Raw genomic sequence first — 16271 nt, forward strand, 5'->3', positions numbered from 1 at the left:
CGGCCCGACCCGGCCCTATGGAGACTTTAGGGCCGGGCCGGCCCTAATAGCTGAAAGGCTTTAAATGTTTAGGGCTGGACTAGCCCGACCCGGCCCATTGCCCACCCCTAATACATACAGATTCACATGTACTGTTGAGCATCATAGTTTCAACTGCACCAAAGTTTGTAATTAGTGGTGCCCAAAATCATATTATCCAAAATAAAAGTTAGCTTCTATTCCATTTATATATTAGCAATGTCACTATCACATATGCTACTTCTAAGATATATCTTGCCATGGTATGAAAATCTTTCTTAGTTTAGCGGGTCAAAAAAAAAAAATCTATCATATCTTCCCTCCATTATGAATCTTTTTTGGAATGTATGAACCTAAGTCTCTATAACAACTCCCACATACTTTACCGTCTAAGTTTGCCGCTCACACCTTGCCAGCTGGAGGATTCACTTCTTTATATTTAAAATCCCACTCATAAAACTTCAAAGTCTGAGTTTCTTACAATAACGACAATAACATCATTCCTACAAAGAGATTGAAAAACCCTCATACTAAATGTCCATACCAAACTAAGCTACCCTCAGATGTTATTATAAATGAAAAATCAGGAAATAAGAACCCATTTGGCCTATTCATCATAATTAATTCAAAACCAAATCTCACCATATCTAGTTAAGTATATTAGTTTCCTAACTTTTCCCGCTTACCTTTCATAACGCCATGTCCTTTTAACCGTAGCTCACCACTATTGCCTAGAGGCATACATGAACTAGAGTTCCAATTCACAACTTCAGCCTGCATGTTTGGCACCAGAAGTCCCACTAACATATACTTCCTAAATTTTCCATTATTCAAGTCACGTGCTCCTATTGCAGTGGACTCAGACATGCCATAGCCCTGAAGAAAAAAAAACAAAATGATATAGTATTAGACTGTATGCAAAGGTCACTCGCATATAAATTTCAATAAAATAGTATCAAATGGTTTTAGATTTCACTTCTAAACTAAAAGGAGTTAAAAAGAAAACCTGGTGGAACCAAATAGATCGATACACTCCCATCTGAAGATTAATCTTGTACTAAACGAATAACATCAAAGTAATAGAAAATATTTAATTCTAAGGTAAATTAGTGCAGACCATTTAAGAACTACATATGTACATTACATAATCCTAAAACTCATGGATGGTTTTGCAAAGCTTACTCTATAGCAATGGAACATGCTTTTAAATCTCTACATTATATCATATAAGCATACATGAACAAACAAATTAGGAAAACAATTTATATTTATTGGTTAATTTCCATAGTGTGTGCCTCTGGTTAAAATGCAGTGTGTTCTTTTATGTACAAATTACTCCTTTAACATTTTACGGGTTTCCTTAGTTCACTGAGTTAAGAATATTAAATTTAAAAAATGAGAATCAACCGAAAGAGTATATTGTACACTTATTAAATCATAAATCGAGACAATAATGGTTTCAAAATTAAACCAAATTTAAACATGTGAAATTGTGTTCTCATCGCTTTCCTAGATTAAATCACCTGTGCAACTGTAACAAATAAAAATCCTCAAGAACAAAGTCAAAAATTTAATGAAGATTTCATAATCTTGAACTAACCTTCTTCCTTTGATCGAAATGACGAAAATGCCCATGGGCAGACGTAGAATTTACTATTCATCCACCCACACATTTTTCTAGAGTGAACGTCCTACCCAAAATCGAAATGGGGTAATGATTTTTTTTAGGCCAGGTTTCCTTCCCTTTGTACTATCTCTCTCTAGAATTTTCATTTTTATTCTATCCTTGTGAACTGACGATTTTGCCCCCACAATAGATAGTGAAAAGACAAAAATGTCCCTGTGACGTACGTGAAAAATATTGTTTATCAGCCCACCCCAGATTTTTCTAATATAGTAATAGCAGTTTTAGCATGTGCTAGCTGTATCGATACGCAGTGGTAGGAGAGCCTAGATCCAGTACCTTGCCATGCAATACACCCTCACCTTTTGATGGTGGAGGCCCCAGATGGCATGCGTACTCATAAACCAGTGTACTCTAGATTTTGTCATATATTAAAATATATATCGTCCTTCTCCATACAGTGGTACACCAGTTCATCTTGAGCAAAGTTTTCAAAAAATAGGTTTAAATTCATTTTGTGGGTGAAGTTTTACTTACGGACTTATTTTAAAGTTAACTTAAGTAACTATTTTTAAGAGAAGGACTATATATATATATAGTCCTTCTCTTAAAAATAGTTACTTAAGTTAACTTTAAAATAAGTCCGTAAGTAAAACTTCACCCACAAAATGAATTTAAACCCAATTTTTTTTTGTGTGGATATAATATACTCAATATTAAGATCATCTTTACAAAATTTCAGCTCATTTGGAAACCTCTAACATTGGCAAAAAACAATTACAAAAATTCAACATTTCTGGACCGTTAGATTTCCTTTTAAAGTTGACAACATTTTTAAAAATGACAACAATTTTGAGGTTTCCAAATGAGCTAAAATTTCGGGAAGATAATCATTATGGTGAGTGCTTCATAACCACAAAAAATTATGTTTGAATCCATTTTGTAGGTGAAGTTTTATGTACGTACTTATTTTAAGTTAACTTAAGTAGCTACTTTTTAAAAAATTACTATGTGTGTGTATATATGTGTGTGTGTGTGTGTGTGTGTGTGTTTTAACATAACAAAATTGAAACTTTCAATCCATGCAGAAGATGATTGCATCATTTATTTTTCCATGGATACAAATTAAAATTGAAGGGGCGAACATTAACAATTCTTCTCACATCAAGAGAAATTTGGTAAGAATTCCAAAATGTACGTGATGGTATAAACTCATCCCAAATGGAGTTTCAATTGAAATCAAACATCTTCCTCCACTATTACATATAAATTACAATCAAGTGAAGGACTAAAAAAACTACAAAAATTGCAATCTATCTGACATAGTTCTACTAGATAATCTACTGCCCTATTACATTTCCTAAATACATGAGAAAAAGAAACATAATCAAATGACTGCACAAGGAAATGAATGGCCTTAATTATGAACCAAATTTCATAGAAATAATTTAAAAACATATTTATCCCATGATCCCATTAATGTCAACTTGTAATTGTGTAGGAATTACAATGAGTGTGTAAAGGTGACGTTTTGGTCCTCTTTTACATACAAGATTAAGAGGAGAAGGAGATTGGATATTGATAAGATCGAGTTCGTTGATGAGCGAACTGCTTACGTATCTTCTCTCGATTCTGGGGGGAGAGAAGAATCAGGTCTGACGTAGTTCATGTAGATGATATTTATAGCCGTTGAGTATGAAAATCTGTGAGACACGTGTGCTGACATATACAGATGTATGGTTAAGATCAAGGATGAGTGTTAGGTTGGCTTTGGTAGGAATTCTGTAATGATGGGGATCAGTAGCTGTGGTTAGTAGCTTGCGGCAGTGGTTTGTGAAAGTGCAGTTTTGGTAATGATTGCATATGGATAAGAGATGGTGTCATAAGTCGAGGCGTTCTGCGTGAGATCGTCTGTTCGACCTGCATTATCCTGGAGCGAGCTGAAGTAGACCACCTACATGAGGCGAGTTGTTTATGAAGCGAGTTTGGAGAACATTGACATGAAGTCGGTGTGGTATTCCTGTTTATACTAGACACGTGTCTAATATTCATTATATGTGAATATTACTTCATCTCTGAGTGAAAAAAGAAGAGAAGGAAAATGCAGTTGCAGAGAGAACAATGGAGAAGGAATAGATTACCTCGCAGTGCGTGTGCCTCTTTTCTCTCTCTGAAATTTGCCTTTGACTCTGTGTCCTCTTAAGTGTAGAAAGCCTAAACTTGTTAAACTAGTTAACATTTGGAAGTATTTGTCTTGGCACAGGGAATCCCTGATGTTGCCCTAATGTACTGTTGAAGTGGATTTAGGGCTTATTCCCCACACATCCCCACATAATCTACAAAATGTTGGACTGGACAACCCCCCACATACTGCTACCATACAGTGCTAAACCATAGTCCCTCACTTAGATCGAGTTGCCTGGCCGCCACGAGTCAGAACATTCATGATACGCCACCATAGCACAGTTAAGTTGCACTTGTTATTATTTGACACAATAGCCCACAACGTAGTACTTGGATAGATTAATGAACATAATAACAATTTTTAGAATGGCAGGCATAAAATATGGATTTTCATATAAATATCACTGATTTACCAAGGGTACCATTTGTGTTTTGTCAATATTAAAAAAGCATCTTGATTTAATGGAACGTAAAATAAAATCAAACTAATCAAAATTAAATATTTTGTTTTATAGTGCTTTTCAATTTTCAAGTGGTGTCTATTTAATCTAAGAATCTATTTGGTTTTGTTTTGGGTGTGGGCAGCATTCTCAATAAAATAAGTGGTGCCTTTCTGAAAAAACCCTAAAATATTAGTTACTTAGTTTTCGTCCCTAACATGATTTATAGCACATGCGTGCATAAATTTAATAAACGAGTCTAATAGCTTCAGGTGGCCGTTATTAGCTAACTTCCAAGATAATTCAAATAGGCAAGTACCCTGTGATGGACAACATGCATATCCAGATATCCTGCATGGGTGCATGTGCTTCTTAATTTCTGTGTTTATGAGATTGTTCATTGCATTATTGCTTAGTATAACTTCGGACGTACGCACATTTAGTGGTACCGTTTTTTTTTTTGATAGCGACTAATTGTATTCAGTGGATCTAGTCTAGCCAAGTTACGGGGAATTCGTTGCAATCTCTTGTGATACTTCTAAACAAAATACTTGAAAACAGCCAACTTTCATTTCAATAAATCAATGCTACTAATTAGTGAAAGCCATGATAACTTTGTATGTTGATCGATAATCTTCACGCAACACTTTGCTTACTTCTGTTTGCATCCCATTTAATGGTGATGGTTATTAGTGGTATCTATGAATTGAGGGATTGCCATCAAAATACCAAAAAACAAAAAACCCAAAAACAAAAAAACGAAAAAATAAATAAATAGGGTAACAAATAGTGCACGCTTTTTCTTAAACGGACATGTCCGTCCGTTAATAGACATATTCGTGGGTAACTTATATAGTGTATTGAACATCTTTTTAATTTATGTTTATTAACTTGTTTAACAAACGACACTATATAAGATACTCATCAAGACACTATATAACATGTCTGTTAAGAGAAAGCCTGACGAATACTTGATAGTAACGTAGTTATTGGGCTAACGAATTTGCTCTTTAGAATTATTGCAGTGTGGTGGACAACATTAGAATTATTACAGCTGCTTTTGTTTGTTTTTTTTTTTTTTTTTTTCATTTCTAGATGTTGTTCGGAATTATGTAATAATAAAGTCAATGGGTTAGCCATTTGGGCTAAACAACAAGCTTTATCTAAATTGACTGCGATGGTGATAGGGAGTTTGTAAAGAATGGAGATGATTTTGGTGTCTTCACTGTGAGACATAAAATTTCAATATATTTATAAACGTATTACAAGTACAGGAAGAGAAACTTTCCCTTCAAGTTGAGAGACTTTCTCATCAAGAATTTACATATAGAAAGAAATCTAATTATACTACAAAGGAGAATATATACAAAAGAGGTACACCGAATATATAGGAGATTAGAAAATATACACCAAGATAGTGTATACGTTAACACTCCCCCTCAAGCTGAGCGTGTACATCAGTAATGCCCAGCTTGCCCATAAGACGATGAAATGGATTTGCACTGAGCGGCTTTGTGATAATATCTACTATCTAATTGGAGGAAGGAATGTACCGAGGACTAACGAGGCCTTTCTGAATCTTTTCCCGTACAAAGTGACAATCAATTTCAATATGTTTTGTACGTTCATGGAAAACGGGATTTTTAGCAATGTGCAAAGCCGCCTGATTATCACAATACATTGTGATAGGGGAGGAGTGATAAATGCCGAAATCTTTGAGCAAATAGTGCAGCCATTGGAGCTCACTAGTTAAGGTTGCCATAGCATGATACTCTGCTTCAGCGGAAGAGCGGGAAACGGTGGTTTGCTTCTTTGTTCACCAAGATATAGGACTTGCCAAGAAGAACACAATATCCTGTTGTAGAACGACGAGAAGATGGGCTTCCTGCCTAATCAGAATCACAAAATCCATGCAAATTAAATGTAGAGAGCTAGATGATGACAGAAGGATTCCCTTACTAGCTGAACCTTTGAGATAACGAAGAACACGGTGTACTGCATCCATATGTGCGCTACTTGGAGATTGCATAAACTGACTAAGGATATGAACTGAATAAGTGATATCAGGTCGAGTAACTGTCAAGTAAATAAGTCGGCCAATCAGGCGCCGATAAATAGTCGGGTCAGGCAAAGGCGTCCCATCAGTTGGAGATAATCGCAAATTTTGTTCCATGGGAAATGCTGAAATACGGCCACCACTTAGACCAATATCCTTAAGGATGTCCAGAAGATATTTCTTTTGAGACAAAAATATGCCTTTGCATGAACGTGCCACTTCAATACCAAGAAAATATTTTAGACGTCCAAGATCTTTGATAAAGAATTTGTTCTCAAGAAAGTGCTTGAGATGCTTGATAACGGAATCATCATTACCTGTTATGATAATGTCATCGACATAAACTAACACAAAAGTGGATAATTGACCGGTGATATGAGTGAACAGAGAATCTCAACCTGATTTCAAGAAGAGCATAAGAAAATTTCTAAAACCACTGGCGTGATACTTGTTTCAGGCCATGTATGGACTTGTTTAGGCGGCATACTCGATGCTCCCCCCTGACGGGAAAGCCAGGTGGTGTTCTCATATATACTTCTTCTTCAAGGTCACCTTGTAAAAAAGCGTTATTAACATCAAGCTGATATAGTGGCCATTGCTTAACAGAAGCGACACTTAGTAAAGTTCGAACTGTGACCAGTTTAGCAACTGGTGCAAAGGTATCGTGATAGTCTATCCCTTCTACTTGTGTAAATCCTTTAGCGACCAATCGTGCTTTATACCGTTCGACGCTTCCAACAGATTTGTATTTGATTTTGTAAACCCATTTGCACCCAATGAGTTTCTTGTGGGATGGAAGAGGACAGAGACTCCATATATTATTCTGTTCAAGTGCTTGAAGTTCCTTTTGCATTGCCTCATGCCACTTAGGACACTTAACTACTTGACTGAAAGAAGTAGGCACATCTCTGGAACAAACACTAGAAAGAAACCCCTTATGTGCAACAGAGATATTAGAATTGGAAAGGTACTTATGAATAGGATATGGATTACCTGTCAACTTGGAATTGGATGGAGGAGGGGAGCTAAACCCGTGTGCATACATAGTCACTAAGCTTTATAGGAGGATGTCGATCACGCTGTGGATGATGATACTACTGCGGAACAATGGGTGTTGGAGAGTTATGACCAACAGGGGAATTATGACCAGCAGGAGACAATGGTGCGTCATTGATAGGAATAATTTCTGAACTAGGAGAACCGGGATTACCACCATTATTCCCTTCTACGATAATATGATGATTGACTTCATTATCATGAGAAATAACTTCCATACTATCATTATCATTTAAAGGAAGGGGAGTAACATAGGGAGATGTAAAAGTAGATTTAGAAACATCATGAAAATGAAAAATTCCTTCAAAAAAATTAACATCTCGAGAAACATATATGGTTTTACTTGCAATATCAAATACTCGATATCCCTTTTGACCATGGGGATAGCTAACAAAAATGTCAGGCTTAGCTCTTTGATCAAATTTATGCTTAATGTTACTGTTGTGAGCATAGCAAAGACTACCAAAGACTCGTAAATGTGAGTAACTTGGTATAGATTTAAATAAGAGTTCATGAGGACTTTTACCCGATAAAATAGGTGATGACATTTTATTGATAAGATAAGCTGTCGTGAGAATACATTCACCCCAAAACCTTAACGGCAAGTGTGCTTGAAATCTTAAGGCTCTTGCAACCTTAAGCAAATGACGATGCTTACGTTCCACAACACCATTCTGTTATGGCATTGAGACACTACTCCTTTGGTGGATGACACCATGATCAGAAAAGAAGCGTTGCATGTCATTAGAAAGGAACTCAGTGCCATTGTCAGAACGAAATTTTTGAATTGGTGAGAAAAGTAAAGGACCAGTTCCTGAATAAAGATTATGGACATGAGTGTTGAATTGAGTTCTAATCATGGCAAAGAAAGATTGCAAAAGTCTTTTTGTTTCAGATTTAACATGCATGAGATATATCCACGTGCAACGACTATAATCATCAACAATGGTTAAGAAATAACGAGATCCATTCAACGAAGGATGGGAAAAACCACCTCAGATATCACAATGAATTAGTTGAAAGGGAGAACTAGTAGTGATCTCACAGGAAGGAAAGGGCAAGCGATGTTGCTTAGCTTGTGGACAAATTCCACAAGTACTTTTATTAGAACATGAAATAAAAGGAATATCTCTACTTAAAGTTTGCAAAGAGCGATAAGATAAATGCCCCAAACGCCAATGCCAAAGATCGATACTAGGTGGTTTGATGACTGATAAAGCAGATGGAGACTGAAAGTAATATAACCCCTCATGATAGTTACCCTGTCCAATCCTCTTCTTCGTTGATAGGTCCTGAAAAATGCATTGATTGTGATAAAAAATTAGCAGACAATTGAGAGATTTTGTGATTTGGCTAACAGACAAGAGATTGAACTTAAACGACGGAATGTAAAAGACGTTTTCAAGTCTAATGGTGGGGGTAAGAGTGATTGTACCAATTGTCTCTGTTTGCTTCCAAGGAACACCGTGCAACTTATAACAAGTGGTTGTATAGTGCCCATCACGACCACAGAAATCACAATGGGGACGCCCTTTGGGTTTGCGATTTGCTCCTGATTGATTATAGCCACCTTGTTGAAAGTTTCTAGTTTGTCGAGGATTACCAATCTGTCGATCGAAAGAATTGTTAGATCGGTTTTGAGGGGCGGGTGCATGATTTTCAAATTTAATGGTGTTGAGGGTTGCTACTTCTGGAATCAGAGAGGTAGCGCTTTGGATCTCTTGCTGTTTCTCTACTTGACGAATTAACGAGTACAATTTAGGCAGACTCGGAAAAGGTTCTATCATGAGAATCTGATTTCGAATTGGACGAAAATGGTCGTGAAGCCCTTAGAGAAACTTCATGCCTTGATCTCTTTCAACTTGCTCAGCATTAGATTTTCCATGACCGCAAGTACAGGGTTGAACAATAGAGAATGAATTAAGCTCATCCCAAAGGGCCTTAAGTTTGGTGAAGTATGCCGAAACAGATAGATCTTCTTGGTTAAGGAAGGCTATGGAATCCTTCAGTTGGAAGATCTTTGGAGAATTTGATTGTGAATAACGCTCCTTTAGATTTGTCCAAGCTTCTCTTGCATTATCTGCATATAAAATACTATCGTGAATGTCGTTAGATACTGAATTCAATATCCAAGAATTCACCAAATCATTACAATGTTCCCACTTGTATACTTCGATTTCAGAAATAGGTTTTGAGATTGTATCGTCCACAAAACCCAACTTGCTCTTGGCTCGAAGAGCCATGGTCATAGATCAAACCCAAGTGGGATAGTTATCGCCTGAGAGAAGTGGAGATACTAGAATAGAGTTGGGGCTATCAGAGTGGTGAACAAAGAGAGGATCATTTGTTGATCCTTGATCATTGAGAGAATCGCGAGTAGTAGACTTTGTTGAGGGCGTTGGATTTTCGGCCATGACAACTAGAGATTATTGATTGAAAAGAATGGAGAGTCAGAAAACAAGAATCGTTACTGCTCTGATACCATGTAAAGAATGGAGATGATTTTGGTGTCTTCACTGAATTGTGAGACATAAAACTTCAATATATTTATAAACGTATTACAAGTACAGGAAGAGAAACTTTTCCTTCAAGTTGAGAGACTTTCTCATCAAGAATTTATATATAGAAAGAAATCTAATTATACTAGGAAAGAGAATATATACAAAAGAAGTACACCGAATATATAGGAGATTAGAGAATATACACCAAGATAGTGTATATGTTAACAGAGTTCCTCTCCTCTTCCCTTTTAATAGAGAAATGAACTACAACCACTTTCTTTTTGCTTTTCGCTGAAAGGGTAAATCGGTAATTTAAAGCATTCCAAGGACTATAAAACTCAACATCTTCAACAAACAAAGACAGAGAAACCATTTCGTGGTTTCACAAAAAAAAAAAAAAAAAAAAAAAACGCTCATCTTCTTCGTTCCTGACCAATACCCCACTCTCCCATTCCCAAATTAATTTTAAAATCGAAATTCCTTATTTCGAGTTTTCACTTTCTACTTTCTTCCCACCAAAACTCTCTGAATTTTTTTTGATCGCTAGTACTACGTAATGGTTTGCAAATAATTATTCACTTCTTCGGATTCAACGTATGATTTTATTTCTGACATTGTCTTCAATTAATCTTATTTTCGAATTCAAATTAATCTTATCTATTGTCTGCAACTTTGGTACCTTTATTTTCTTTTCAATAGTTCGAACAATTATTTTGTGGGAATGTTCAAATAATATTTGTGTATCAATCACCAAGACCTGTCTGATAATGCTGGAGTATTTAGGTACAATATTGAACTTTAGTTTTCGACCTATAAGTAATCTCCATTTTTGGTACAATGCAGTACTTCTTTGATTCCATCACTAGGAGGTACAGGGAGAAATTTGGTAATATGGATTACTTGGAGAATCAAGAGATCGAAATTAAGCCACTTTTTGGCATTGGTGAGCAAGCTCTAAACAAAGAAGATACGATAGAGTTGGTCATCTAATGGACAGTTGAAACACTTCGTTGAGACTTGCAACTGATAGGAGGTGAGTGCTCGTGGGATTCACCTAGAGTTTGAACTATTATCTATTTGTTGTTCCTGTGAATCCTCATTTCACTATTTTGTGTACTCACCATCCCCAATTTTCCATATACACTTCAACTTAAAGACAAGTTTAAGAAAAGGGAAAAGCATACGAATGAATCATGTAGAATTGATAACTCCTTTGCAATTTGTGTATCGTACTTTGAATTTCATATTCGTATTCAATTACATTCGTGACGGAGTAATTAAATATCTAAAATAGGTTTAAAGGGAAACTTTTGTAGTTTTTTAGTTTCAAATGTTGTTTTAAGTTAGCTGTTGGCAAAGGGAAAATTGGCACCTTATTACATGCATGAAAACATTACTGATTCTTATGAGACTAAACTTTTATATGTAGACATTGATTAAGGTAGTATGAGTTGTGTTTGTTTTGAGGGAAACATGTTTTTTAAAGTTTTTCATAGAATTGTATGCATATTTGAAGATGTGGCACATTAACATTGGTAACCGCCTCTTTTAATTAGGTTAATGAAGATGTGTGTAATGAGTTATTAAATCGTTGAGTACTCGCTACTCACTGCTTAGTCGACCCGACTAACAATTTAATCCCCGATCACAATCGGGCTCAAAAACTCCCCGAGTACTACTAGACCGATTAGCCCTGATTAGCCGATTAAAACATGTCAATTAGCCGAGTAATTGTATTCACTATTTCAATGTTAAACATCAAACTCGATATTTCGCCAATTCGATCAACACTCGATTCTGTAAAGTTCTACACTTTTATCATATGTATTTTAGTTGATTGAGTGTTTTAATTGTTTATTGATTGATTGGGTTCTTAATTGGCTTTATTACGTTGGCATTTTAAAGTTAAATATATTTAATAAGTATTTGTAAAGAAATATAGTGTTATGAAAAATTGCTCGATTAATCCCCGACCGATTACACCTACTCCTTTTTAAATAAGTAGCGATTCAACTGCTGCAGAGTGTGTTAAACATTATCTATTGTGCCAAATTTTTAATTTTGTTCTGTCTCTCAATTTTTCAAACTTTCCAAATTTTTTATATTCATCTTACGTAGTGAATAATGTGGTTTGGTGCATTGAGAAGGGATATGAAGCTATATATTTTACCATGTCAATTTACCACCTTCATGGTTTACTTTTACCTTCTCCGTATGATACTACTAGGCTCAACTATGAGTATTGCTTGCCCTTTTTTTCATTGTTATGGATAGTTTTAAAAAGATTATACGAATCATAGCACGACTTTTGTAAACATTAGTTTTAGTTTTATTATTGGTGAAAATTTGTTTTGATTTTTCAAATCAAATATCATTGACTCATGTGTGAAAATTTTCCTTTTTTTAGATTAGAGCACACAAGGACGAATATATGAATCAGATTTGTTTCAAGGAATACTAATGTTCAAGTTATGCCAAATCACAGGTACTTCCATTTTCTATTTATGTAAACATACATAACCTTACACTTATAGTATTTGTATTTGTGTGTAGACCTTCCTAGCTTATTAATAATTGCTTCAGGCTCTGAGTTCCAAACATGTGTTATAGTTATCCTTTGATTTTATCTTCGGAAAACTTATGACATGTTATAGTCATTAGTGACTTTTCTTTTGTCAAGATAAAGTATTCCAATAGGCGTTAATTTGTCCTTATTTACTTTAATTTTACAGTTTACAATGAATTGAACCTATGTATGGAGATGCCATATTTTGAATATAGCTTGTGTCGTCTATGTATCCACGTCGGACACGACTTGGACACATATTGTATGTGATATACCTCAAGTTTTGATATTTTGTCATGTTAAACACTTCATATCCGTGTCAGATATGGTCACATGCATATGTGTCAGTATATATAATTCAGCAAATAACGATGACATCATTGACAATGATGTTTGACTAAAAGTTGCTTATAAACAGGTCTTGAGCCAAATGGGTTGAAGAGAATGTTACTCAATATACTTAATATAGTGCAAACAATATCGAGTTAAGTGACAGTTCTTGATCCTTTATATTGTTTGACTTCTATGATTACTCATTCAATATTTCTTCAAAGTGATTTAGCTATGTTATATGATAATTTGTTTTTTTAAATGTTTCCTTCTTGATCGGTTATGAAATTATTAGTTTTCATGTCCTCTCCTAACATCTTTTTTTTGTTCCTTATTTTTAAATTTCTTATGGTTATTTTGGTTTAATTTGAAACAAACTTTAGTTACCGGCTCACATTTGTTTCTTAAGTTCATTGCGACTCTGATGTTCTTTTCTTTTCTTTTCTTTTTCTTTTTCTTATTTTTTTTTGCCTCTCTTCAATTCTTTTGAGACTGATTTGTGTTTCCATTGTAGAACCGTAATTCACGTATGATAGGATTACTTCTGGACAAACCTTATTTGAACCGTTGAAAGAATGGAATCATATCGGTGGTATGTTTTATTTGTAGTTCTATTTGATGCATTTCAGAGTTAAATATCCATGAAATTCGTTGTCATATGGAAAAGCCTCACTCACTTGGAAAAAGAGAAAAACTTATTGGAAAGAATGAAATGTACAGGTGTGTTGCAGTCGACAGTGAAACATTCAATCAGATTTACAATGGTAACTACTTTGAAGTCGCAGAGCCAGTCTTGAAGAACATTTACAAAGCCCCCAATAATGTCGGGTTTCGGTCCGAGGTCAAAGCCAATTTTTTTCAGGTTAAGTCATTATTGTTTCCCTTCAATGCTAATGTCTTTACTTTACCAAAGTCAAATCAAATCCACTTCAATATGCAGTTAATTGATTTCATACCTAATATAGGCGATTTTACTATATATATATATATATAAAGGTTATGACTTTGATATTTTGGCCATCACCGGATCCACGTCGCTCCACTCATGGTCTCTTTCCTTCAGATTTGTCTCGTCCTCAGTAGGGGGTCAAGTTGCTTGGAGGTGCGGTCAGCATTGATTCATCCTTTGTCATAGGCCTTGTTCGCAAGTGTGTTGAAAAGGCTATGAGTTTGATGGACCGTTTAGCTATTTTGGAAGATCCACAGTGTGAGTTAGCGTGCTTACGAGCTTGTGCTTGGCTCTCTAAGTTGGTCTTTGCGATTCGTACTTGTTCACCAGATCTTTTCAGAGAGGCAGCTAAGACTTTTGATCGACATCTCCGCAGTGTTCTCCAGGGTATTGAGGTTTCTGATGGTCCTGACTTCGGTGATTTGCAGTGGCGTCTATCGACACTCCCATTACGTCTGGGTGGGTTAGGTATTTATTGTGCCACTGATGTCTCTACTTTTTCTTTTGTGGCCTCACGTTGTCAGACTTCTGAGCTTCATAACCACATTCTTAGGAGTTGTGGCACAGTGCCTTTGGATGAGATTCTTAATGTTGCTAGCAGTGCATTGAGTCTCTGTCTACCCGATTTTGACGTTAACTCTCTGGCTGTGAATGCTACCATCCCCTCAAAACCACAAAAAGTTTTGGCAGAAGCATTTTACGGTAAGATTGTTGCTGGTCTTGAGAGGGAGTTTGTGTTATCTACTCGTCAGAAAGCAGTTATTAGATGCTTGCAGTTAGAACATGCAAAAGATTTTCTATTAGCTATTCCGATGGAGGGACTTGGACAGCGTATGTCGCCGGTGGAGTATCATTTTATTCTTCGGTACTGTCTAATGATTCCTTTGTACTCTGATGGTAGTCTATGCCCTGTTTGCAAAAAGAGTAGACTAGATGCTTTCGGGGACCATGCAGCACATTGTAGGTATTTCCCAGGTTTCAAATACCGACATGATCATGTCAGAGATATTTTATGTGATGCATTTTGGAGGGCTGGGGTACAATTGAAGAAGGAAGCTCCTGTGAATTTTCTCACTGATCCGAATGAGGGAAGATCGACACTTCGGCCTGCGAATGTATTGGTCTACAGTTGGTCTGAGGGGAGGCATGCGTGTGTTGATGTAACTGGAGCCTCTCCGTTGGTAGGGCTTGGGAATGGAGTCTTTGAGGTGGGAGAAACAGCTAATAGAGCAGCGACAGGGAAAATTGAGAAACACGAGGAGGCTTGTAGAGCTAACCAGCATTGTTTCATTCCTTTCAGTTTTGACACCTTTGGTTTCTTGGCACAACAGTATGTTAAGCTCCTTAAGAGATAACTAGAATCAGCACCAGAATAGGCCGCCTACAAAGCTCATGTTGCATCGAACAACAGACTATCTGCCAACATGCTTTCACAAGTGTACAAATATACGTTTAGCCTAATTGTGCAATGACATTTGCATATATATTTGACTTTGTATCAATGATGTTGGTGCTTTTTTGTTTTAGTTATAAATATTATGACACTACCGTTCCAAGTCGATTTTGTTACAAAGATTACGGTCCAAAGACAAAGCCCAATAATAATTTCGCCATAAGTCCTAAACTGGGCTGATGAAATTTCGGCTCAAGGACACATTTTCAATTTTAATTTCGTTGTAAGTCCAATGTAAATTTAAATTTTACATAGTTTTCTTTTCACATATAAATTTAAATTTGCATATTATTTTAATATGTAAATTTAACTTTACATGGAGTAATGCTTATGAGCATTGGACTATTGGTCCTTCATATTCGCCTAAACTTGAAATGATGTCATTTTATTAAAATTTTAAAACCTGAAATGCACCTTTATCTACTTCACAATTTCACATCTTACCTTTATCTACATGTCATCCTACCTCTATTTACTTAACATTTTGTGAGAAATGTTTTGTAAAATGTATTCTTTGATTGGTTTCCTTATTTGGTAGAATATATTAGTTGCTCCTAGATTTACCACAGTGCATTATTCTACCCCTTCAAGATGTAATTGTGATTCATGACACTGGATGTTTGTGTAATTTGCTTATACTGTTCTCCTACAGGGATCTACTTCATTTCCTAGAGTCTGAGAAGTTTAAGAATAAGGAGGACTTTGTTGAGAGATACAAGAATTTGAGCTCATTCAATGAACTTGAGGTATTGCCAGTTTCCATGGCTAATGACACACCTAACTCTTTCAGTGCCATTTTTACTGAGTGAGATTGCTTCCTTCTATGTTATAACATCTGATTATACACCATATTGAAATCTATACTACTTTCTAGCTTGCTAATCTTCACAAGGAATTGAGGCCTCACATTCTTTGAAGAGTTATCAAAGACATGGAGAAGTCTCTACCTCCAAAAATCGAACGCATTCTTAGGGTTGAGATGTCACCTATTCAGAAACAGTAAGCACTCATTTAATCTTTAAAGAACAATTGTAACTGTTGGTAATATGAGCTGACCTGGGTTTTTCTTTTTTACATTGTCATAGATATTATAA

General features: G+C 35.8%; 1 protein-coding gene across 1 annotated transcript; it reads right to left on the reverse strand.

Annotated features, from left to right (window-relative positions):
• Nucleotides 1–9207: 9207 nt before the first annotated feature.
• LOC147513557 (uncharacterized) lies at nucleotides 9208–9621 on the reverse strand. The gene has a single exon (XM_086598930.1). The coding sequence runs from the start codon at nucleotides 9619–9621 to the stop codon at nucleotides 9208–9210; it is 414 nt and encodes a 137-aa protein (XP_086455056.1).
• Nucleotides 9622–16271: the final 6650 nt, after the last annotated feature.

The sequence above is a fragment of the Coptis chinensis genome, chromosome 3, assembly GCF_015680905.1.
Source record: "Coptis chinensis isolate HL-2020 chromosome 3, ASM1568090v1, whole genome shotgun sequence".
NCBI lineage: Eukaryota > Viridiplantae > Streptophyta > Magnoliopsida > Ranunculales > Ranunculaceae > Coptis > Coptis chinensis.

Bases quoted from the DNA above. Each gene is read 5' to 3' on its own strand.
- LOC147513557 (XM_086598930.1), bottom strand. From the start codon at position 9,621: ATGGCTCTTCGAGCCAAGAGCAAGTTGGGTTTTGTGGACGATACAATC.